The 25,764-nt window shown below is 52.8% G+C and overlaps 1 protein-coding gene across 1 annotated transcript in view; it reads left to right on the forward strand.

Annotated features, from left to right (window-relative positions):
- The window catches only part of NDST4 (N-deacetylase and N-sulfotransferase 4), a 174,760-nt gene that overhangs the window by 12,335 nt on the left and 136,661 nt on the right, over positions 1-25,764 (forward strand). Inside the window, exons 2-3 of the mRNA XM_036303309.1 lie at positions 6,658-7,026; positions 9,676-10,858. Of these exons, the coding sequence (XP_036159202.1) occupies positions 9,881-10,858 (978 nt within the window). The 5' untranslated portion in view covers positions 6,658-7,026; positions 9,676-9,880. The remainder of the gene's footprint in view (positions 1-6,657; positions 7,027-9,675; positions 10,859-25,764) is intronic.

The raw sequence follows: 25,764 nt of genomic DNA on the forward strand, positions 1-25,764 counted from the left end.
CACACCTCCATAATCACACACCTCCATGACCACACACCTCCATGACAACACACCTCCATGATAACACACCTCCATGACCACACACCTCAGCAAACAGCATAAAACACTTGCCATTCTCACTTCTCCCTCAAGGAAAGGGACTCTTGCTCTTAGAGTGAAGGGTTAATTGATCCATGTAATAGACCTTTGCCTGGCCGGTGTGGTTCAGTGGTTGAGCATCGACCTAGGAACCAGGAGATCATGGTTCGATTCCCATTCAGGGCACAGACCTGGGTTGCAGGCTCCATTCCCAGTGTGGGGCGTGAAAGAGGCAGCCCATCCATGATTCTCTCTCATCATAGATGTTTGTCTCTCCCATCTCCCCTCCTCTCTGAAATCAATAGAAAATAATTTTAATAAATGATAAACAGGTTGGAGAATATAGAAAATGGGATGGATCTGATTGATTAGGACTTTAACCTGGGAGCAAAGGGGTGCCAGGCCGTGAGATGGAGCGTGAAAACTTAAAGGAGCTTGGCTTAACGATGTCGGGAGTGTGAAGCCCCGTTGATGTTGGGGTGATAGGTGACATGAGGGAAAAAGATGAGCGGTTGAGATTGGGTAGCAGACTATGTAAAAAATTAAGCATCCAAGAAAATGTAGCTTTATAAAATGATCTTAGAATAGCCTCAAAATGAATAAAGCAAAATTTTAGAATTCAAATAAATAGTCAAAATACCCCACAAAGGAAACTTGTCACGAATTCCTTCACCCGAAGGTCCTATCAGAGCTTCAAACCATAAATATTCCAACCTGACACAGACTTCTCCAGAGAACGGGAAACAGAGTGAGACCTGCCGGCCTCATTGCTTTAGGCTCCTGTCGTAACTGGCAATGGCGTTCCCCAAGAATTGATTGAATAACTGAGAGTAATAACCAGACAGTCATAATGAGGAAGGGACTGCCCGGAAAAGGAAGTGATGGGCAATATAATTCAAGAACATAAGGTGCAAACATTCTAAACAGAACAGTTAGAAACCAAGCCAGCTCTCGACAGAAACAGAATAAAATAGCATGAAAAAGTGGAGAGTAGCTGCTGTAGGTTGACTAGTACCCTCTCCCCCCAAAACTTTGTCTGTAGTGGTCCTAGTCCTAGTACCTCAGAATGTGAACTTTAAAAAATAAGATTATTGTAGATGTAACTAGAGGCCCGATGCATGAAATTCATGCAAGGGGCTCGGCCCTCCCAGCAGCGGTGGCTTGCCTCAGCCCTCACATCTCCAGCTTTGTCCGGAAGGTCATCCAGAAGGACATCCGGAAGGTTGTTTGACTGTCTGGTCTAATCAGCATATTACGCTTACACTATTATAGATTAGCTAGGATGCGGTCACAATGATGAGGTCTCCGCCCATTGAAACCTTTCACTGTGCTCAGCAGAACACGTGGTCAGTGATTAGCAACATTCTTTCCCCCTGGGGTGAAACTCACTCTGAGGCTGTCTCCATCTTCTCTCTCTCTGACGGACACCCACCCTCCTCCAGGCCCTGGGGCCTCTGGTCTGAGTTATAGCTTTTCTCCCAGTTCTGCCAGTGGGTCAGGAGGTTGGTTAGATGCCCTTTTGCTCCTCATGGTCATGTCTAGACTACTGTCCATTCTTATTCCATTCCATCTTCTCACCCATTCCATCCACCACTTCTCCTTACAGCAGGCATCAACTAATTCATGGTGAGCTGCTTCAACCCCACCCTGAAAAATCTTCGTTTGTGGTTAATTCATTAACTTTGAAAACTACCAGACATCTGTATAGAAGATCTTCTAACTAAGACCAAAGGGCCCCCATGACTTCCCAATAAATGGAATGTTCTATTATTATAAAACTGGAGGCCTGGTGCATGAAATTCATGCATGGGAGGGTCCCTCAGCCTGGCCTGCACCCTCTCGAAATCTGGGACCCCTCAGGGGATATTCCTCTCACAATCCAGGACTGCTGGCTCCTGACCACTCGCCTGCCTGCCTGATCACCCCTAACTGCCTCCGCCTCAGCCCCCTCTGTGGCAGCTTTGTCCGGAAGGACGTCCGGAATGACGTCCAGAAGGTCATTCGGCTGTTTGGTCTAATTAGCATATTATGCTTTTATTATTATAGAAGCCCAATGCATGAAATTCATGCAAGGGGCTTGGCCCTCGCAGCCCTGGCTTCATCTGGAAGGACGTCCAGTCTAATCAGCATATTACGCTTTTATTATTATAGATGATCTCTGTATCTCCAGGAATTCTTTGTGCTTTAACTCTAATTTCCTAATACTTTACATCAGTTTGTTCTACTTAAAATATGTCTGCTCTACCTTTTCCAGATGTTTACTTTCCCATGTTTTAATATATCACTTGTAAACGGCACATACTTGGATTCATGGGAGTTTTGGGTCCATCTGCCAGTCTTTGTTTTTTAAAGATAATGTAGTTCATTTAAAGTTAATGGAATTACTGACAGAAAGAGACCTATTTATTTTCTTTTCCATTAGTCCTGCCTTCTCTAGGTTTCTTTTCCTCTCCTTTATTTTTTTAATTGAGTATTTTCTTGCACTTCATTTTTTCTCCTCTACTAGTTTTGAAAGTACATAGGCTTTATTTGTTCATTAAAAATCAAAATATGTTACCGAAGATGGAAGTCCATCAATATTATGACCCTAATACAGGGCTCTTAGTACATTTTTTAAAAATATATTTTATTGATTTTTTACCGAGAGGAAGAGAGAGGGACAGAGAGTCAGAAACATCGATGAGAGAGAAACATCAATCAGCTGCCTCCTGCACACCTCCTAGTGGAGATGTGGCCACAACCAAGGTACATACCCTTGACCGAAATCGAACCTGGGACCTTTCAGTCCGCAGGCCAACGCTCTATCCACTGAGCCAAGCTGGTTAGGGCCTTAGTACATTTTTATTTCATATCCTACCGCTGACTTCTATTGTATTGTTCCTATGGATTTCAATTAGTCTTTGTTTTTACTTTTACTCAGTTGAGGCTTTATTATTACCTTGCTATATACTTAAGGTCATTTAGATTAATTCACATTTTTGTCAGTTGGTTTATCTTCAGTCTGTTCAGCAATTTCAACACTCTTCTTCTGTTTGAGAAATGTGCAATCTTAGGAGTTTCCACCTCTTAACTTTCGACATCAGCTGCTGATTTCCCTGCCTCTCTGATCGCCAAGTCCTGGATGTGCCAAGGAAAAGGGTCTGATTGGCTGCCCCCCTCCCCCCTGCCCTAGGCTTTGATGCCAAAGCTGCTGAAGTAAAAGAGTCCCTGTAGGTGGGATGTCTCCGCCTGCATCCGCGTCCCAGGGGCAGGGCGGCGGCGTGAGGAACTGCCCAGCCCTCGGTGTTGGCAGTGATGATGGTGCCTGGTTTGATCAACGGCCACTTTTTTCAAAACCAAGTTTCATGATTTGAGGTATGAGTGAGTGTGTGCGCATGAGTGTGGCCTTACCCATGGTTTGAGCAGAGTGATGGGCCAGATAAGAACTGTATTTATATTGATTTCTTTTCACTTGCCTTGATGCTCGCATTCCAAGTGTCGTCTGTAACTTACCGTCTTCTTCCGGACTCTGTATGGTGGATCCTGAGATACTGAATATGTGGCTTAGTCCCTGAAAACTACGTAACTTTAACAAATGGTAAATGACTGATTTTTGAAAACTGACTTTGGACAAAAACTCAACACAGGAATAGAAATAAATCCTGTTGTACATTTATTTTTGCATTTTACCCAGGATGATTAATTTGAGTCTATTTCATTGCGCGTACAACCTCCTAATGACCCATTATCTTTCAAGTCACCTGCGAAGCCGCTACAGTGAGCAGGTGTTTTCACTGTTCCCAGGTAAATGATGAACGATAGAGGAAGCACAACACGTTACAAGTCTGAGATACAGCTGAACAGCAGTACTTAGTCCCGGAAATCTTCCTTCGCAAATAAATCATATTGACACCCTAAATCGAAACCATGCCCCTAGTTTTAAATTATTTCAAATATAGGTGTTATGTTCTGCATTTCCACATCAGGACTGGGAGATAAATGGGATGGGCAGGTGACCTAAATCATGATGTATGTACGCTTTTTTCTTCGTCGTATGTATTTTGCTTATTTATTTTATGTTCTTGACTCTTAAGATACTAAAAACAGAGTTAATCATTTCAGCAGATTCAAATCCTTAGACATCATGGCGGTGTTTTTTGAGCAAATGAAATTATTGCACAAACATGTCTGCAGAGTAGAGATATGTCCAAGTGAATGGTGACTCTCGGGAAAAGCATATTATTGCATTTACTTCAGAAATAAAATAAACGTATCCTCCTTGAATTATAATACATTTACTTCTGTTCCCTTAAATATTTCGATGTGAACAAATCACCAAAAATTAGCAAAGTATTAAGCAGAGGTGGTACTTCATTTATCCCTTTCTGGGGCACAACACCCCAAAAGAAGATTTAAATTAAAAAAAATAAAACAGATATAAGGATAAAAAAACAGATACAAGCAACATTGACTGTTTGTTACCAACCCGAGGAAGAGTAGTGACTGAACACACTGGTGTGGGTTGAGGCGTCAGTGGGGTTTGGATGATGGGAACCCTGCTGTGTCTCTGACATCACGGGGGACCTCGTTCCCTCAGCATGAGTGACCCCTGAGCTGTGCACTGTCCCACTGAGCGAGCACCCCTCTTTGTCGGGGAGCCAGCAGTGGAGATCAGGTGCCCGAGGCCTATTCTTGCAGTAAAAGCGGGAACATATCGCCCCCTAGTGTTGAAAAGGCTGGGAAATCGGGAGAGTGTTCAGAAATAACAGAAATAATTCACTTGATAAAAAGCCAGGCTCCTAGGGAAACACGTGTCAGGCATGATTAACTTGTTTTTGTGACCCGGGTAATAAAAAAAAAAAAAAAAAAAAAAAGGTTAGCTGGATTGAAAAGAAATTTTTAAAAAGAGTTTACTTCTTGTCATTTCAGTTAGATTATTTTTATGATCATTTTTGGTAGCGAGGCCACTCCCCGGGCTGGGGTGACTGTGTGGGTCCCGGGGAGCCAGCTTCCGTGGCTGGTGAGAAACATGCCCTCCGCTGACATGCAAGCCCCAGGCCGGAGTAAAGCTTCCTTAGAAAAAAATCTACAAAATAACATGGGTAGAAAGTGAGTGGCCGAGTTAGAAAGAGCAGCCTGTGGACCACTGTCGTCGTAACATTACAGTCCGAGACTGAGCCAGTTCTGGGTCACAGGTAGCGGCACTGACACATCCACGTTTCTCCAGGCGACCCCGGTCTGGGTGGAACAGCGGGTGACACTGGCTCTTCCTCTCATGCGCACTGTGCCCTCCGTCCCCTCCGGGGTCCCGTCTGCGGGTGCCCGTGGGTAGGTCGGGCTGGCTGCCCCCTGTCCCCGGCTCCCTGCCCAGCAAGCAGTGACGGTGCCTGGCGGCCCTGCTGCAGGCGTGGTCGTGGGCGCACAGGTGTGCATCCAGCAGCACCTGCTGCATCCGAGCGGCAGGTGCACCGGGGTCTGGAGCAGTTGTTGAAACCGGTGCAGGCAGGTGGGGGGAGGTGTGCCCGCCTCTCCCGGGAGGCCCAGGTGAGCGGGGTGCCAGGACCTGTCTCACAGGCAGGTGGGGGGAGGCCCATGTGAGCGGAGATGCCAGGCCTATCTCACAGGCAGGTGAGGGGAGGCCCAGGTGAGCGGGGTGCCAGGACCTCTCTCACAGGCAGACGAAACTTCCGCTCTGGGGGATCCAGACACTTTTTACTCCGATTATATTTTCAGTGGCAGATAAACATGCCTGTGGTGTTTTAAAGAGTGATGTGCACGTGTGTCCTACCTCCCGACAGGTTTAGACTCGTCAGGAACGGTGGAGGCCAGATGACGCCCACGTGCTAAGGAAACGGAGATGCTCTCGTGCAACCGATTTTCAGATTCTTAAACCCTCGGCCTGGGACTCTGAGGTCCCTGTTCCAATACTCCGTGTGTCTGTCTCACTTAGTCGGGTTGCGCTTGGGCGAAGGGGAAATTGCTTAGTGCGGAAAGAGAAACAGTATACAGACTGGACTGTGGACGCATAAATCAGCGAAATAAAAATGTAAGCGAGGCACAAAAATAGGTCTGACCACATCTTCCGACGCGTAAGGAAGAGAGAGGACCAGGGCTCCGTGACTGGGGACCGCTGACTCACAAGATGACAGAGGTTTCAGGCACTGGCTGGGCGGCCCACTTTCCCGGGACACACGGGTGGGCCGCCCCTGACAGGCAGCGCGTGTTGAAATATTGCAACTCCCAGAGCAGCTCCAGGTCACCTCCTGAGTTGTCCATGGTTTGGTGACCCCTCTAACTTTGAATATCTGAATTTTTAAATGGAAATGAGACTTGCTGATGTGGGAGTGAAATTACTTAATCCGCCCAGTTGCTGGGACTTGTTCATCTGACTTCACCCCGGTTTCTCCCCGGGGGGCGGGACCCTGGGCCCAGCTCACAGACACTAGCCGCCTGTCCGCCCCCCTCCCGGACCCTCCGTCCCCGTGTCCGCTAAGGGCACCGGGGCTGACGCCGCAGGACGGGGGTCAGGAGGCCGCTCCGTGTGGGGAAGCAGCCGCCCCGGGGCCACGCGGGTGAAGGTCCCTTTCTTTTCCGTTGCAGCTGAACTCCAGTGGCGACCCGTGTCCCCTCAGACCCCGGGGACAGAAGCGGCTGCGGTGCGTCCACGGGGACTCCACCCTCGATCTCCGCTGGCGCCTCTGGTTCCAAAGACGGGCACGGCCCGCTGAGTCCTCTGCCGCCTGGACCCTCGGGGGAGGGACTCCGGCCCGTGTTCCAGAGACTCTACAAACACCTCGGAAATGAGTCCCAGAACCATTGCAACGGAGCGGCCAGGCCGTCATGACTCCCCGTGAGCTCGTCCGGAGGGAGGGCGGGATCCGAGTGCGGGATCCAAGCCACACTTACCCGGTGCCGCTGAGGGCAGCCTCGCCTGGAGGCTGGAAGTAAGAAAGAAAACGGAAACCGACGGTGAGGACAAGGGGGGCCGCCGAGGGTCACACGGCCCACATTTGGAGACAGGGTGTCCCCCAAAATAATGAGGAGGCCCCCCGTCCACATTTAACAGTAGGCCTGTTAGGGCACCCTTCCCTCCATCTCAGCCCCTCCCATGGGGGCACCTCCACCCTCCCCTCCATCTCAGCCCTTCCCATGGGGGCACCTCCACCCTCCCCTCCATCTCAGCCCCTCCCCCTTCCCATGGGGGCACCTCCACCCTCCCCTGCATCTCAGCCCTTCCCTTCCCATAGGATGGGGGTGGGGCTGAGTGTTCAAGCTTCCCGGGGACCAGCTCCACCCAGTCCCCACCAGGCGTGGCTCCTGGGAACAGAGGACATGGCTCTCACCTGGAAATTCTGAAGGTTTGGGAGTCTGTGACAGGAACGGGGGGCAGATATATATAACCTAGAGGCCCGGTGCATGAAAATCGTGCACTCGCGGGGTTGGGGGGGACCCTCAGCCCAGCCTGCGCCCTCTTACAGTTTGGGAGCCCTCAGGGGATGTCCGACTGCCACTGAGGCAGGAGAGGCTTCCACCACCGCCACCGCACACACCAGCCAAGAGCCCAGCTTCTGGCTGAGCGGCACTCCCCCTGTGGGAGCGCTCTGACCACAGGGGGCAACTCCTGCATTGAGTGTCTGCCCTCTGGTGGTCAGTGTGCGTCATAGCAACCGGTCGTCCTGCCGTTTGGTCGTCTTGCCTATTAGCCTTTTATTCTATAGGATTGTTCTTCTGTCGATTCTACAGTAAGTGGCTCAGGCACGTCAGAGATTGCATCTCGCTGGCGCAGACAGTGCCGACCCCTCTCTTACCTCAGGCACAGAACAGAAGTAAATCTCCTTGTGCCCATTTTATGCTTTTCCAGACGCCTCCCCTCCACTGGCTAAGTTAAAGCAGAAATTGGAGGATTGAATGGAAGAAATGATAACTCCTTAGATACACACACACACACACATTCAAACCAGCTATCTACAACAGTAATAATATGTATGCATCATTCTAACTCTGAACATATTACTGTTAAATAAATGTCACATTTAAATTTTACTTACTCTTTCGGTTGACGGATTCTAATCCCACATGCTTTTTTATTGCCCTGTGCTGTTCTCATACGCAAAACTGGCGTCGAACCCTTTGTGTACTCAGACAGAAAAGTCACGCTTTTGGTGTCAGACTAGATAAGGACCTAGCAAAGTATTAGCTTGTCACGCACAGTTTCTTTTCAAGCTCCTGATTGAATTTATTTTTGAAATACCGAGCAAACCCACACCAGGCGGACTGGACAGACGGACGGCTGCTCCTGTGGGTCCCTGTAGGGCGGGGCCGTGCAGGGGGGCCAGGTGGGCACAGTGCAGGGGGAGCCAGGTGGGCACAGTGCGAGGGGGCCAGGTGGGCACAGTGCGAGGGGGGCCAGGTGGGCACAGTGTGGGGGGGCCAGGTGGGCACAGTGCAGGGGGGCCAGGTGGGCACAGTGTGGTGGGCCAGGTGGGCACAGTGTAGGTGGGCCAGGTGGGCACAGTGTGGGGTGCCAGGTGGGCACAGTGTAGGGGGGGCCAGGTGGGCACAGTGTGGGGGGGCAGGTGGGCACAGTGCGGGGGGCCAGGTGAGCACAGTGTGGGGGGCAGGTGGGCACAGTGTGGTGGGCCAGGTGGGCACAGTGTGGGGGGGCAGGTGGGCACAGTGTGGTGGGCCAGGTGGGCACAGTGTGGGGGGGCAGGTGGGCACAGTGTGGGGGGGCAGGTGGGCACAGTGTGGTGGGCCAGGTGGGCACAGTGTGGGGGGGCAGGTGGGCACAGTGTGGTGGGCCAGGTGGGCACAGTGTGGGGGGGCAGGTGGGCACAGTGTGGGGGGGCAGGTGGGCACAGTGCGAGGGGGCCAGGTGGGCACAGTGTGGGGGGGCAGGTGGGCACAGTGTTGTGGGCCAGGTGGGCACAGTGTGGGGGGGCCAGGTGGGCACAGTGTGGGGGGCCAGGTGGGCACAGTGGGGGGCCATGTAGGCACAGTGTGGGGGCCAGGTGGGCACAGTGTGGGGGGCCAGGTGGGCACAGTGTGTGGGGGCCAGGTGGGCACAGAGTGGTGGGCCAGGTGGGCACAGTGTGGTGGGCCAGGTGGGCACAGTGTGGTGGGCCAGGTGGGCACAATGCGGGGGGGCCAGGTGGCACAGTGCGGGGGGGCCAGGTGGGCACAGTGGGGGGGCAGGTGGGCACAGTGGGAGGGCCAGGTGGGCACAGTGGGGGGGCAGGTGCGCACACTGGGGGGTCGGGGGGCACAGTGGGGGGGGCAGGTGGGCAAAGTGTGGGGGGGCCAGGTGGGCACAGAAGGGGGGGGCCAGGTGGGGATGGTCTCATGTTTGTTTAAATGGAATTTTAAACCCAATCCATGAGCTAGGAGAAGTGTAGCAATGGCTATAATACAAGACAAAATATATACATAAAACAAATAGGGTCTGTCTTCCTGAGAACATGAAAGAAATCCACTGCATTCTAAGTAGTAAAATCTCGACTGCACACAGCAGGCTCCTCGTGTTTTAGCGCCGCAGCTGCCCTGACATGAGCTGGGGCCTGCGTGGCACATACATGTTTCTTCTGATTGTCCCGGTCACTGCGTTGCTCCCTTTTCCAGGTCGTGCTTGACGGACCGGGCCACCATCTTCGGTTGGACTCTCTCCCCGGCCTCCCAGCTCGCCCCGCGGGACCCCTCCAGCCCTCACATGCTCTGCGATGGTTACATGAACTCGCGGGCAGCGGCACGCGCACCCTCTCCGGCTGTGCCCATGATGGCCCGTTAGGGGAGGCTCTGGGAAAGGCTTCCCGGGGGACCACAGACCATGAACCTCCTCCTGAGGCTGCGGAGGAGCTTCCGCGCCCTCATCGCGCTCCTGGCCGCCTTCTGCCTGGCCAGCATCGCCTTCTCCGCCTACTTCCTCTACGCGGGCTCCCGGCAGGAGGTGGTGCTCCTGGAAGCCACCGCCAAGGCCGAGTGCGCCGACCTCAGGCTCCTGCCCTTGCGGGCCGCGGAGCCCCGGACAGCCCGGCCCCTGGACACGTCGCGCACGGACCCCACGGTGCTGCTGCTGGTGGAGAGCCAGTACTCCCAGCTGGGCCAGGACATCGCCGCCATCCTGGAGTCCGGCCGCTTCGCCTACCACATGGCCATCGCGCCCGGGAAGGGGGACGTCCCGCCGCTGACCGAGGGCGGCCGGGGCAAGTACGTCCTGGTCATCTACGAGAACGTCCTCAAGTACGCGGGCATGGACGCGTGGAACCGCGAGCTGCTGGAGAAGTACTGCGTGGAGTACGGCGTGGGCGTCATCGGCTTCCACAAGGCCACGGAGAACAGCCCGCCCGGCGCGCCGCTGCGGGGCCTGCCGCTCAGCCTCCTGAACAACCTGGCGCTGCGGGACTGCCTGGTGGACCCGCGCGCCCCGCTGCTGCGTCTCACCCGGGCGCCCCGCGTGCAGCAGGGCCCGCTGCCCGGCCGGGACTGGACGGCCTTCCGCTCCAACCACTCCACCTACCAGCCCGTGCTGCTGGCCGCGCCGCAGGGCGGGGAGGGCCCCCCGGCCGCGCCCGGCGCCCCGCTCCTCGCCACGGTGGTGCAGGACCTGGGGCTGCACGACGGCATCCGGCGGGTGCTCTTCGGCAACAGCCTGAGCTTCTGGCTGCACAAGCTCATCTTCGTGGACGCCGTGTCCTTCCTGACGGGGCGGCGGCTGAGCCTGTCCCTGGACAGGTACCTGCTGGTGGACATCGACGACATCTTCGTGGGCAAGGAGGGCACGCGGATGAACGTCAGAGACGTGAAGGTAAGGACGCGGGTTGTCAGCGTCGCCCGTTTCCGTTTCTCTAACTCGGTCCAGGTCCAGGCAGAGTGTGATGTGGATTCTTTAGGCTCCTCGTTACCCGGAAAGGTTAAGGCGCAGCAGGTTTGAAGGAAACGAGTCATTTAGCAAAATCTTGACCTAAGGTTCACGTAGAAACAGTCAAACCTGTAAAGAATGTTTGTGAGTTGATTTGAGCCAAATGGTCGGCAGCTGACGGGAAGCAGAGTCTCAATGGACTGGGATAGTTTTCTGGAGAACCGCGGCTTCAGCCTTGTTTAATACATGACAATCCAAGTAGGAGATGTAGGTGGGTCACATGCAATCCATTGCTGATAGACTAGGGAGGCGGGAGGAAGCAAAGCGGGGAACCTCTGGGATTGGGTAGAAGGTAAGTTGATGGACACCTGCTTCTTTTACTTAGGGGGGTGCAGGGTAGTTATCAGTCAGCAATTACCATGATGGCCACAGTGAGGGAAGTTACAAGGGACCCTGACATTTCACAGGCGGTTGTCTTAGATGCAAAAAGACCATAGACAGGCTCAGTTAAGGACAAGGTTGACCGTGTCAGGGAAGATACCGGCCTGGGAGGGGACTACGCCCCATCACTGCTTTTAGTTCAAGTTTAATTTCAGGCCGTCCTTTGTGGTCACGGTAGGTCTCTGAGTTTGCGAGGCCACCACGCGGGCCTCCCCTGCGCTTGTCAGGGTAGCGTGTGGCCCCTCTTTCCGTCCGCACCCCCCACACCGGAATGCTTCTGCGGGGCTCGAGCTGAAATATCTGTTTGAGCTGATCCCTGCCTGGCCTCTCACTTCGCCGCTGCGGCACCAGCCGGCCCTCTTCTCTGGGCCCCCTGACGTGTGCCCCGGCACCAGTGCGCCCCAGAGCTACCCCGGGCGGCTCCCATGCCCCATCGGGCCTGATGATGGTGGTTGAAGCACAAGACGGAGAAACAGCCTGGACCTGGCTGGACCCCAGGGAAGCCCGGCGTTCGTGCATGAACCGCCGTGCCCTGTGGCTGCAGAGACGAGCGGAGCAGAGTCTGAGTCTGACAGGCGTGTGCTGGGCGGGCCCTCGAGCTCCCGCTGTGGGGGGAGGGCACCCCGCGTGGAGGTCGCACAGTAGGGGGCAGGGACACATCCCGGCCGGGGCAGACTGTGACACAGTCACTGGTGACCTGTTAGAGCCGGAGCTGCTGTTATGCCGGGAGGGCGGGCGGGCAGTTCTGAGGACAGTCCCCTCCCTTTGCGTCTGGATTCAGCGTCCTCCAGTGTGCCTCCCCTGTCCTGTGTGCACCTACACCCCTCCCGTGTGCCTCCCCTATCCTGTGTACAGCTACACCCCTTCTGTGTGCACCTACACCCCTCCTGTGTGCAGCTACACCCCTCCTGTGTGCACCGACACTCCTCCTGTGGGCATCAACACTCCTCCTGTGGGCACAGACACCCCTCCTGTGGGCACAGACACCCCTCCTGTGGGCACCGACACTCCTCCTGTGTGCACCGACACCCCTCCTGTGTGCACCGACACCCCTCCTGTGGGCATCAACACCCCTCCTGTGTGCACCTACACCCCTCCTGTGTGCACCTACACCCCTCCTGTGGGCACCGACACCCCTCCTGTGGGCACCGACACCCCTCCTGTGGGCACCGACACCCCTCCTGTGGGCACCTACACCCCTCCTGTGGGCACCTACACCCCTCCTGTGGGCACCGACACCCCTCCTGTGGGCACAGACACCCCTCCTGTGGGCACCGACACCCCTCCTGTGGGCACCTACACCCCTCCTGTGGGCACAGACACCCCTCCTGTGGGCACCGACACCCCTCCTGTGGGCACAGACACCCCTCCTGTGGGCACAGACACCCCTCCTGTGGGCACCGACACCCCTCCTGTGGGCACAGACACCCCTCCTGTGGGCACCGACACCCCTCCTGTGGGCACCGACACCCCTCCTGTGGGCACAGACACCCCTCCTGTGGGCACCTACACCCCTCCTGTGGGCACCGACACCCCTCCTGTGAGCGCATAACTTCAGCAAAGACAAACCACAAGAAGAGGACGAAGCCTGGAATCGCACAGGAATGAGGAGTGTTAGGGTCAGGCCCCCTTTCCCGCTACGAGGCTCTGTCCTCCAAAGACGACTCCTCTGTACTGATTCTAGCACAAGCTGTCTTCCCCCCGCACCCCAAGACCCTCTGTCTCCACCGTGACAGACCGTGATAATGACAGAGAAGCGAGTTCACGGTGTCCAGCCTTCCCGCGGCCTGTGAGCGGCAGCCGGGCTCCTGGGACTCGGGAAGCCCAGGCAGTTGGAGGGGGCCTTGCCCCAAGGGCAGCGCTGTGAGGGGTCAGTGACCCCCAGGCCCACCTGGACGTTCTGTTTTCTCCTGGATGTTTTGTATTTTCTCTTCATTTTAATTCATTCAAACTCTAGTTTCAGTTCCATTTTTAAATCATAAACTTTAAAAGAGGCCGAGTGCCTCCCGGCTCCTCTGAGTGACCCTAAAGCCCTGAGGAGGGCCTGTCCCCCAGCCGGCCCCCGGGGACCACAGGTTCTCCATCAATCACTGGGCCACCCGCCATTCAGAGGCAGCGATCCCCTCCCACTGCAGGCAGCACGCCCCTCCTTGCCTCTGCTCACATGTGGGCAGAGGTCAGCGCTGATGCCTGTGACATGCCCCATGCAGGATGGCGGACGCCCATGCACAGGCAGGAAATTGGAGGCGCTGTGTGTGCGCGCACGTGTGAGTGTGAGGGCTTGTATACGCGCGCGTGTGTGAGTATCGGTGTGTGTGCATATGTGCGAGTGTGCCTGTGTGAGTGCATGCACATATGTGAGTGTGCATGTGTGTGCACGTGTGGGTGGGTGTGGGTGTGCACATGTGAGTGTGTGAATCTGTGTGAGTATGTCTGTGTCTGTGCATATGGATATTAATTATATACTCTACACACACACACACACACACACACACACACACGTGCGCGCGCTTTAAAAAAACATCCACTTTTGTCCCTTTGGTGGTGTTTCTGATGAGTAATCAAAGCAGAGTAGCCCCGAGATCGGCCGCGCGGGCTGTGACCCTCGGCCACGTACAGCCAATAGGAAACACTGTTTCAAGTGTAAAACTTCTACCCTCAGGCCTGGCATCCGATTTCTGTTTTAACTGTATTTTTGGGTGAATGTGGTTTCGTGGGAAAGGATCTGAAAGTGTGTGTAGAAAGTTCTGGATACTCCGTGTTCTTGCTCACGTTTCTTTCCTGGGCGTGTAATGTGTCCTCACCCCCAGGAGAGGGGAGGAGCCAGGGGTGGCTCTTCCATGTTACTATGATCCATCCAGGGCCTGAGTCCTCGCTCTCAGCACAGCTCCGGCCGTCGCTCCTCGTGTGGAGCTGTCGGACGGCATGGAGCTCGGACTGGGTGGCTCCCAGGAGCCGGGCTGGGCACACTCACCACTTTCCGCATTACAGGGCAGCAGCCACTGTGGCCGACGGGGACAGAGAGCGGGGAGACCGCAGGAGGGGGGAGCACTGGTATGTGTGTGTGCGGTCCTGTGTGTGTGTGCGGGCCTGTGTGAGTTTGGGGGGGGGGGCCTGTGTGTGTGCGGGCCTGTGTGAGTTTGGGGGGGGGCCTGTGTGTGTGCGGGCCTGTGTGAGTTTGGGGGGGGCTGTGTGAGTTTGGGGGGGGCCTGTGTGTGTGCGGTCCTGTGTGTGTGTGCCGGCCTGTGTGAGTGTGTGTGGGGGGGGCTGGCTGTGTGTGTGCACAGTCTGGGGAGCGAGTCCCCGACCAGAGGCTCAGCCAGGCCAGGTGTGGCTGGAAATCGAGGCCGCTTGGGAAGGCTGAGTTGCCCGTGTCGGTTGGATGTTGAAGAAAATCAGGAACAGTCGTGGGACGAGATGCTGGAACGTGGCTGTGGCCATACCAGCAAGCGCTGGGGACGGATGGTACCAGCCACATGCTGATGGTTTAAGCCAGAGAGTGACTGGGTCGGAGCCGGGCTCGGAGAAGACCACGGTGTGAAGCAGGGAGGTGTTTGTGAGAAGACGGTTCAAGAGCCTATTACAACAAGATTGGCACAATAATCATTACATGCATTTTGTTGTTTGTTTTTATTGATTTCAGAGAGGAAGGGAGGGGGAGAGAGAGAGATAGAAACATCGATGAGATGGAGTCATTGACCAGCTGCCTCCTGCACGCCCCACACTGGGGATGGAGCCTGCGACCCCGGCCTGTGCCCTGACGGGGAATTGAACCGTGACCTCCTGGTTCATAGGTCGATGCTCAACCACTGAGCCACGCCGACTGGGCTGTATATGTTTTTTAAAAATAGTATTTGTTTAGCACATGACTGTACGCTAAGCACAGTGCTAATCATTAAGGACAACACTCAGAGGGAATATGTGTGCATTTTCTGAATGAATAAAACACGGCTTAGCATAGTCACTTCACTCCCATTGGCCGTGGAGCGAAGCAGTGAGGGAGGGCAGAAGGAGCCCGGGTCTGTCTCGAGAACAGTGGCTTGGGTGTGGGCTGGAGCCTCAGCGCCCGCCCTTACTAGTTAACCGCGGACGAGCTTATTGATTGACCTTCCCAGCCCTCGGACTGTGGGTCTGTAACAGCAGCCGAAATCAGCCCTGTTCCGAGCGTTGCGGGAGCCCCGGCCGAGAGGGGCTGGGCAGATGGAGGGACAGAGGGGCTTGTGACATGGGGGCAGCGCACTCGGGGGACAGCGGATGGAAGGGGCAGTTGGCAGAGTCAGGCGGATGCAGAACTGGCAGAGGTGCATTGAGGCCCCGGGGGTTAGCTTGGAGGTGCCCTGTAACACACAGAATGGGCAGCGGGAGGTGCGGGGAGACGGGAGTGTGGTTCAGGGTCCTCCTGCGTCAGGGGGGCATCCAGGCGCAGGCATCCGCCAGAGCAATCCTGGTGTGCAGACACCGCCGCCGAGTGGGCCGCTGGGTGAGGCGTCACCGGGCTCCCGCTTGCCTGTCAGCGCTGGTCCCTGAAGGGAGGGCGTCAGGCAAGCAGGAAGGCAGATGGGAGCACCATTTTGGATTTCCGGCACTAATCCCAGGGTCGCGACAAGTGAGTCCCACGGAGAAAACTCTCAGGTCCCAAGACACAGCAGGGACTCTCAGGTCCCGGAGACACAGTCCTCTTCTGGGCATAGAAGCTGAGTGATGAGGAGGCACTTATCCCAGACTCAAGACACAGACTGACGGCCTCCCCTAGGCCCGAGGAAGGGGCGCCCGCAGCGAGCGCTGTGTCTCGGCCACACCGAGGCCCTGGCCGCCCCTGAGCCCACAGGTGTCTGCGACCAGGAGGCCAGCCATCCGTCGGGGATGTGGCCTGTCAGCTGCTTCTCTCCTCACTTACGACCCTGACCCACGAGGCCCGCAGCCCGGCCTGCACTGAGGTGACCGCAGCGCCCAGTGACCAAGGCATAAACTCCCGATGTGGAGGGATGTGCAGAGCTCACAGTCTCCAGGGAACAAGGAAGCGAAAGCCTCGATTTTTAGTGATTGCGCCCAGAAATTGTGTCCTGCTGAGGGGACGCCACGTCAGTTTTCTGCTCATTTTCCTGATGCCTATTCATGGGGGAGAGGGCTGCCCCTTGTTGGAAAGAAGGGTGTTGGAGGCCCGCTGTCATGGACACCTGTTTTCTGGGCACCCACTAATTATTTACTTGTTTTATTTTTTTAAATATATGTTTATTGACTTCAGAGAGGAAGGGAGAGCGAGAGAGAGAGAGAAACATCAATGATGAGAGAGAACCATTGATTGACTGCCTCCTGCACGCCCCACACTAAGGATGGAGCCCACAACCAGGAGGTTAGGGCATGTCCCCTGACCCGGCATCAGACCCTAACCTCCTGGTTCATAGGTCGAGGCTCAACCACTGAGCAGTGCTGGCCGGGCAGGGCCACCGCGTGTTTATGACACTCAGCAAAAGAGACCCCAAAGGGCTTCACATCTAAACAGCCCCTGCCCCTTCCCTGTTCCCTGTAGAAAGAAATACGTGTGTTCTGAGGTCAGTTCTATGCTCACGGGGACATTTAGAGCAACTGTATCTTCCTGGTAAATTACACGTTTACTATCGCATTTCTAGTGACTCAGGTCACCCCGCAATGCTTCTTTTTACTATGGTTCCACTCCAGCAGCGTCGCGCGCTAAAGCATGTCGCGTGCTCTTATCCGCAGCCTGTTTGTGTCTCTGGTGACAGAAGTAGGTCCGTGTGGTTGACGTTGGTTGTTCACATAGCCTGACCATCTTGTCCTTACTAGTGAATCCCATCCAGTCTGCAGAAGGCAGCCCGGCCGGCGTGGCTCAGGGGTTGAGCGTGGACCTATGAACCAGGCGGTCACGGTTCGATTCCCGGTCAGGGCACATGCCCAGGTTGCGGGCTCCGTCCCCAGTTGTGGGGCGTGCAGGAGGCAGCCGGTCCACGATTCTCTCTCGTCATTGACGTTTCTCTCTCTCTCTCCCCTTCTCCCTTCCTCTCTGAAGTCAATACAAATAAAAGTCTGCAGAAGGTGATAGAGGTGTCATATTGAGAGAAGTGATGACTGACGGCAGTTCTCCGGTTCAGAACGCCTTCTCACAGAGTCTGCAGCAGAATAAACCCCAAATAAATCCCGCCCCGGGTGCACGGGAAGGACACAGGGCAACGCAAGGCCCACGATCCTGCGGGAGGAATGCAAGGGGACCAGCCGCTGGTTTTTCCAAAGCCCAGTGGGAGCGGAAGTCCTCTTCTCTGGGTCTCATTTGTCTTTTTCTTTGCAAAACGGAGACACAGTCCTCTTCTGGGCATAGAAGCTGAGTGATGAGGAGGCACTTATCCCAGCCTCAAAACTCCGCTCCACACAGATCTGGCCTGTTGAATACAAGTTGCTTGTCTTTTTGTTTTGTTTTGTTTTAAATCTATTTTTATTGATTTCAGGGAGGGAGGGAGAGGGAGAGAGACATAGAAACATCAATGATGAGAGAGAATCATGGATCGGCTGCCTCCTGCACGCCCCCCGACTGGGGATCGAGCCTGCAACCCGGGCCTGTGCCCTGGACCGGAATCCAACCTGGGACCTTTCAGTCCACAGGCTGACGCTCTAGCCACTGAGCCAAACCGGCTAGGGCACAAGTTATTTTTTGGGGGGGCACGAGTATATATTTCACCAGAGGAAACTGGATTGGGGTGGGGGGTGGTGAGGCCATTATCTTTGCGGGGAAATAACACTGGAAAACATTAGCTCTGAGGCGAGGCCGGAGCCCTGGCTGACTAGTCATGAGCTATCATCTCGTGCAAGTTCGTCATCAGCATCTCGCTTTCCTGGTGCGTGGCCTGGGAGCCGGTAAGCGCCCACCTTCACCAGCTCCGGGCGGTTAAGTGAGCGCGCCGTGAGTGACACGGAGAAAAGCCCGGCACTGTGTGAAAATCAGCGGCCTCACTCGCTCACGGGGAGCCGAAGGGGAAAGATTCCCGTGACCTTGTCAATAGTGCGATGGCCACATCCCCCTGATGCTCAGCCAGGACTCCGCTTCGCGTTTCAGCATCTCAGGCTTGCGGGCGCGTCTTTAACTGATCGCGTCTCCGTTTAATGAGGTGCCGTAATTTAAATGGATTTTGTTTAAACGGAGGCCGCGGGTCCTAATGTGCCTGCCTTTTTGCCTGATACAGGTTCCCACGGCGAAATCTGAAAGTTGTCGTTATTCCCTGTCTGGCCCCCTTGTATTGAGAAATAAACCTTTGCTCATCAGAGAGTGACTACGTGCTATGGAAAACAGCCGTTTCTTCTAGTCGCTTGCTATTCAGTGGAGGGGCGTGCATTCAGTATAACTGTGCGATCCACTGCGGTTGCAAATGCATAATATGAGGGTACAGGGCATCAAGTCATCGCACACTTCAAGGGGAAAATCCTCTGCCTCTTTAAATGTTACAGCACAAAAATAAAAACAGTTTCTGGAATCTGTATTCCATTGTTAAAACTGTCAGTTACTTTTTTAACATTTGAAAATATCAAGGCATCAATGGTCTTTATTTATTTGGTGTTTGTATGATACTTTTATTTTATACTAGGGGCCCAGTGCATAAATCTGTGCACCTTAAAAGGAACTGTGGGCCTTGAGGCTGCAGTGGGCACAGGGGACGGTCTCGGCCCATCCTCCGTGCCCCCACCCAGGCCCTCCCACCGCAGCCCTCAACCCCTATCTGCCAGCAGCCCCGCTTTCGCCACCGCTGCTCCCACATGCTGACGGCATGGAGTGAATGGGGCCAATGCCAGCAGCGGGTGCAAGTGGCAGCTGCTGCCCCGATCACCCCTCAGGAGCAGGGGGAGGTGGAGAAACCCTCAGGGGTGATCTGGACCAGCAGCTGCCACTTGCACCCACTGATGGAGCCATCGGGGCTGGCACCAGGCACCAGCAGCAGGTGCAGGCAGCAGCTCCGGTGCTGGCAGCAGGTGCGAGCACCAGGTAGACGTGGTGCACGGGAGCAAAGAATTTTCAGTAAACACCAGAGCCTCACCCCAATGACAGTGATCAGCGCCCTGCCTTGGTCTGGCACCCCTGCTCACCTGCTCCACCATCCACCATGTCCAACGCCTGCCATGCTCTGCGCACATCACCTGGTGGTCAGCGCACGTCATAGCGACATGTTGTTCGGTTGTTCAGTTGTTCGGTTGTTCCACCATTCGGTCTGTTTGCATATTAGGGTTTTATATAGAGAGGTTAGTTTCAGGTGAGCAGCGTGGTGGTTATACAATTACATAATCTATGAAGTGATCCTCCAATAATTCCAGTCCCTGCCTGGTACCATGTAAGGCGTCAATGACATTTAAGTTTTTCGCCACTTTATGAAGGTGTGATTGGCATGTAAAAGGCTGTACATATTTAATGTCTCCAACTCAAGGAGTTCGGGAATGAGTACATATCTGTGAAACCATCTCACCAAAAAGGACCTAAACATGCCCATCGCTTGGCAAAGTTTCCTCCCTCCTCCTTTACCACAAGTGTGAGTATTAGAGTTAGTGTTAGTCCCGTGCTATTGTTGTGTCAGTAAGAACACGTAACATAGATACACCTTCGTAGCAAAGTTTAAACAGACAACACCGTGTTGTTGCTATAAGTGCTCTGCTGTGTCATGGGTCTTCATAGCGGACTTACCCTGCATAACTAAAATGCTGTACTCTTTGGCCATCGCCTCTCCACCCCCACCCTCTCCCCCAGCGCCGGCCACCACCATTCTACTCACTTTCTGTGAGTTTGACTATTTTGGATTCCACAGGTGAGAGAGAGCTACAGTGCTTGTGTTTCTGTGTCCATTTCCCGTAACACAATACCCTCCAGGCACCGTGTTGTTGCAAATGGCAGGATTCCCTTCTTCTTTAAGTCTGAGCAATATTTCATTGTGTGCACGCACCAGACGTCTACACCTTGCATCCATCCAAGGACATGTGGGTCATTCCCGTCAGCGATGTTGCAATAACATGGGCGTGCAGGTGTCTCTCAGGGACCCTCATGACAGTTCCTTTGGCTGTTTGCTCAGACGTGAGGCTGCTGGGTTGGACCGGAGTTCTATTGTAGAGTTTTTCAAGAACCTCCATCCTGGTTTCCACAATGGCTACAACTTACACACTTTCACTAGTCATTTGTTGAACTTAAAATATGCATTAAGGCAGTTAAATATTATGGCAGTAATTTGGTTGAGCATCATCCCAGGCACCCAGAGGTCGCTGGCTCAATTCCCCGTCAGGGCACATGCCCAGGTTGCAGTCGGATCCCCAGTAGGGGGTGAGCAGGAGGCAGCCAATCGATGTTTCTCTCTCCCTCTCCCTCTCCCTTCCTCTCTCTTTAAAATCAATAAAAACATTTTTTTAAAAGAAATTCTAATATAAAACAATATAATTTGTGGAAAATACATGTAAAAATACTGGATTTAGGTAAAAAACAGTTTTGGAGTTGTAAAGCCACACTCTCTTCAGATGTTGACGATCTCATTGAAAAGACCAGACCCAATTTGTCAAACATCCTTTCTTTTGATCTGAAACCTGGATGTATTGCAAGTGAAATGTAAAACCAGTGTTTCTGTTTGCTTGCAAGTAACTCTTACAGACGGTATTTTGTAAAAGACATCGGATGCTCCATGTGCTTTCTGAGAGTCACGCCAGTATCTGCAACATCAATTTTTCGTTTTGAAGGGAGGTTGCAATGCTCAGCACATGTAAGCGAAAGAGAAGCAAAACTGACTTCTTCAGAGTGTCTGGACACGTTAAGCTTATCCATCTGAACCAATACCTCTTTCTGCCCTTCCGTCCTTGAGTAATCTCACTCACCTTTTAAAAATCTTTTTTATTCATCTGTCTATTCATCTCTAGTATAGCACTAATGCACAGTGTTTACTTCTCAATTAATTTTATAAAGAGAATAGAACGCAGGAAGTAAATGGTTTGCTCGAGCTCATTTTAAGCTATCATTGCGTATTAAATTGAATATGCCAGAAAAGGTCAGGACACGTGATAAACATGTATGAGGTGAAACATGTGAAAAGCTTCATAGGCATTTTCACACTCACTGTTATACTCCTGCTAGCTTCACTTCACATATAAGTAGAATAGTTAAAACTTTTGGATTATTTCACATATTTTTACTATTAGAGCAATATTTCAAAATCTTATTTCAATGTATTCAATTAGAAATCACTTTAAAATGCTAATTGATAAAATTTGCTTACTTTATGTATTACAGTTTGCCTAATTTGTTTAATTATTTTAAGGAATTCTCACTCTTATATTAGTAAACGCTACATTGGACCTACAATGGAAGAAAAAGTAACAGCGTGTGTGTGTGTGTGTGTGTGTGTGTGTGTGTGTGTAGAAATGATCATATGAAATATCTCTGCTAGAAAAAAGTATGATTTCTTATTATATAAATTCACAAATATGTGGCCCCCCCCAGACAATATGAATACGTGCCAAAGAGGGGATCACCATTTCCTCCCTGCTACTCCCCACATTCGAAACAGACATTTAAACTATACTCTGTGTCTCACATATTAAATTCCTATCCTATCCGCATACTTAAAATGACATTTCAGCTCCTCTGTGCACACTGTTCAGAGCTAACTTTGCTTTTGAATCTCTGGGACCGCCAAGAAGCGTGTATTTGATCGCAGTCAGTGCTTCCACGGTGACCTCTCGACATGAAGATGCATGTTGTGTGTTCCCAGGGAGGGGAGTTCTGCTCATTCACAGCAACTTGCTCTCTCAGGCAGTTTTCCCAAATAGACGCGGACAAGACCTGCTGAGCGTGGTCGGCCTGAGGCCCCAAGGCCCAGCTGTCCTGCGGAGGGCGGGCAGGCAGCACCCCCAGGCGGGGCTCCGGTGGGAAGTGAATTCCGTCTGAATGACTCGCTGCCCAGGTGGGCGCTGTTGGTTCCCAGGTGGCATGTGTCACTTCTCCTACGAGGACAGCAACATGAGGAAGCGGTGACAGGGGAAGCTGGGGGTGTGCGGGGGCCCATTGGAGGAAGCGCCACTGAAAGAGGCTGCGGGAGGGTTAGTGGGAGGAACTCAAGTTCAGACCCCGAGCCCTCGAGGCTGCCGCTACACAGAGGCGCCCTGGGGACACGGGGTCCCGGGACCCGTCGCAACAGGGCGAGCATTTCCCGTGGTGCGCCCCGAGTGTCCGCATGGAACTGTTCTTGTTAGTTACTGGGAGTCTGAATCGGAGAGAGCGGAAGTGGCTGTGGGCTGGCGGAGTGGACTGGCCACTGAGTCCCTGTTTGGGACAGACACTTGGAGGGAACACACAGTGACAGGAGGGGATGTGACTTTGGGGGGTGGGCACGGGGCGCAGTATGCAGATCTTGTAACACGGAAACCCACACCCGAAACCTATGTGTTCACGTTGATCAATGTCACCCCAATAATAACAGGAAACAAGGTGGTGCTAGACCAGAGAAAAATGGCGAAAGAGTGATAAGGACTATCACTTTCCCCCAGGAATAAGAGAGATTTCTTTGAAGCGTTTCATAAGGAGCAGGCGTTGACTCTTCGCGGTAGCTGGAGTGTGGATGGTTTCCTGTGGCTGCCCTGGGTCCGTGAGCATCTCAGCTCATGGACGGCGGGTGTCTCTGCAGTTCTCACTGTGAAACACTACCTGCGGCTATGATCACACGTGTCCTGTGAAACCCCTTCGCTAGCGAAGGGAGGAGTGCGGTGGGAACGAGATGCTGTGATGTCCGTGGGTATGAGGCTGGGTTCTGTGAGCAATGGGGCAAATGCAACTTCTGTTTATTCCCTAAGATTGCATCACTCGTTCCATACCCACCCCAACGTCCCTTCCAGTCCGTTTCTGATTCTGTCACCTCCGCTAAGATCAGTTCTCACTGCTATACTCAGGGCAGGGCCGTTGATTGGTTTGTCTCATTTTGTTATTTGGGAGGGAGTTGTTATATTTTGGACAGTCCCTCCCATTCACAGTCAGGAAGTTTTAGTAATTTCCTATTCGGTGCTGTATGCAAATGGCCAACAACGTTCTTGGTTCTTTGTCTCAAAAAATCTAATTCTGAGTGTGAGTGTGAGTGTGTGTGTGTGAGCAACTTCAGAACTTCTCCTCCATGTCAGCTACTCATCTGTTCTGACTCTAAGAAACCATTTTTAAATGTAAAAAGGCACAATTAATTTTTGCTCCCTGCTAGGTTTGTATAATTTAATTCCAAGGCTTTCTTACTGCTCTACTTAAAAAAAAAGGGCTCCTGTGGAGTACAATTCCGCTTTGAACCATTCCTACTGAAAACAAGGGAACTAAGAGAAATCTTGAAATCTAAACAGGCTCTGAAAACGTCGCTGCCTTTACCCCAAGGCAGGAGAAATCAAGTCAGAGCTGTGTATTCTGCTACAGAATACGACCACATCAGCATTTCAATGTACAGAAACAAAGGGAGCGAGAAAGAGAAGGAAAGAATAATAAATAGGTGGAAGGAGGTAAAGTTAAACTGCTTTAAAATCTCAGGGCAAAGCAGTAAAATTTAATACAGAAAACAAAAAGAGTCGATTCCCATATGGGAAAACGGGACATGGGAATGTAACCGAAATCAAGGTCCAGCTGCCTGGCACCATGCAAGCCGAACTCAGGAGACAAATGCTGGTGAAAAGGAAAGAGGTTTATTCAAGTGCCAGTCACCCGTGGAGATGGGGGACTCTTAGCCAAAGCCACATCAACATCTCCCTGCAGGCAGGCGTTTTGATAAGGAGGGGGAGGCAGAGCAGAACAAAGACACCAAGGGGAGGAGGTTGGAAAGTGCTGGAGCAGATCAGCACAGTCCATTCTGGTCAAGACCTTGAAACTGGTCACGTGATGGTTCAGTGTGTGTCATCCTGGCGTGTGTCATCTTCGCTGAAGGCCAGCAAGTCTCCCGCAACTGGGGTGGTTGAAGGTCAGCGTCTGTACCTTTTGGAGTTAGTTCCTAGGGTTCTCATACTAAATGCTGCTTCTCTATACATGTTAGAGTCAGCGTTTGCAGAAACAAGGCCAAAAGGATGCTGGGGTGGGTTACAATTCCCCGCTGTTACAGGAAAACCGAATGCTTTACTCAGATATCAGGTTCATACAAGAATTTGCCAAATACTTTGCATTTCCTCTGCAGTGGTATTATTGGAGTTGCTTTGCCATTCAAACCAAGTCCACGAACAAGCACATAGGGCAATGACACAATTTAATATCATTGACATTGACCAAGCAGTTATCAAAAGTGGCCGTGTGGCTCCAGTGAACAGATGGCTGCGAAAGATAAAAGCATGATTTCTTGTGCCCAGCAAAGAGAAAAAACAGAGATGAGAAGGGGCCCTGTATGTGTGTATGTAAATCCATACATGTGTATATGTGGGCACATACATGTGGACACACACATGCATGTGCTTGCTGGTTTCACTAGTCACTAACAGTCAGGACTTCCTTCCGAGCCTTGCAGTGTGATACACTGGTGTCAGCATCACTGGGAAAGTCACCAGCAGCTGGATCAGTAGCCGCTGCGCAGCTAGACAGCTCCCGTCTCTGCTGTGTGTGATGCGTGTAACACGCAGAATCCTCTGGCCACAACTGACAGAGCCGTGTCTGTGCATCCAAGTCATTCGTTCAGCTCGGTGGCTGAATTCATGTTTATTCAGTCAGCCAAAAACACAGCCCCCCGGGACTGAAATATGGAAACAGCGTCTGCTAAATGTCAACTGCAGACCTGTAGGCAACTGTTTGCAGAAACAAAGGTGATTGGATTTTAAATTTTTGCCAGATGTTTTATTTATTTTTTATATTTATTTTTATTGATTTCAGAGAGAAAGGGAGAGAGAGATGGAAACATCAATGATGAGAGAGAATCATTGGTTGGCTGCCTCCTGCTGGGGATGGAGCCCGCAACCCGGGCTTGTGTCCTTGGCAGGAATCTAACCAGGGATCCTTTAGTCCGCAGGCCAACGCTCTATCCACTGAGCAAACTCGCTAGGGCAGACATTTTAAAATTTAAACATAGCTTTAGTGTACTGACCTTTGACCTTGGTTGGACACTGAAAGAGAAGTGAAATGGGAAGGATGCCATAGCAATGGGTGTCATCGAGGCGTTGAAAGAGCGTTTTTAATAGCAGAACAACAGGTACAAAAGCAGCGATAATAAAAGATAGTTATTTTACGACTTCTCTGTGCCAAGCATGATGCTGGGCGTCCTACAGATTTTAACTCAAATCCTCGGAACAATTGAATCATAAGTGTAGCCAGCATTTGATTTCACAAACAGCACCAGAAAGGCCCTGAGGGTGGAGGACCTGCCCCAGGCCTTGGGGCCAGCAGGGAGCGAGCTGCCACCTGAACCCCGAGGTCTGGCTTCGGAGCTGTAACTCCTCCTCGG

Source organism: Myotis myotis, unplaced genomic scaffold, assembly GCF_014108235.1.
Source record: "Myotis myotis isolate mMyoMyo1 unplaced genomic scaffold, mMyoMyo1.p scaffold_m19_p_36, whole genome shotgun sequence".
NCBI classification, from domain to species: Eukaryota; Metazoa; Chordata; class Mammalia; order Chiroptera; family Vespertilionidae; genus Myotis; species Myotis myotis.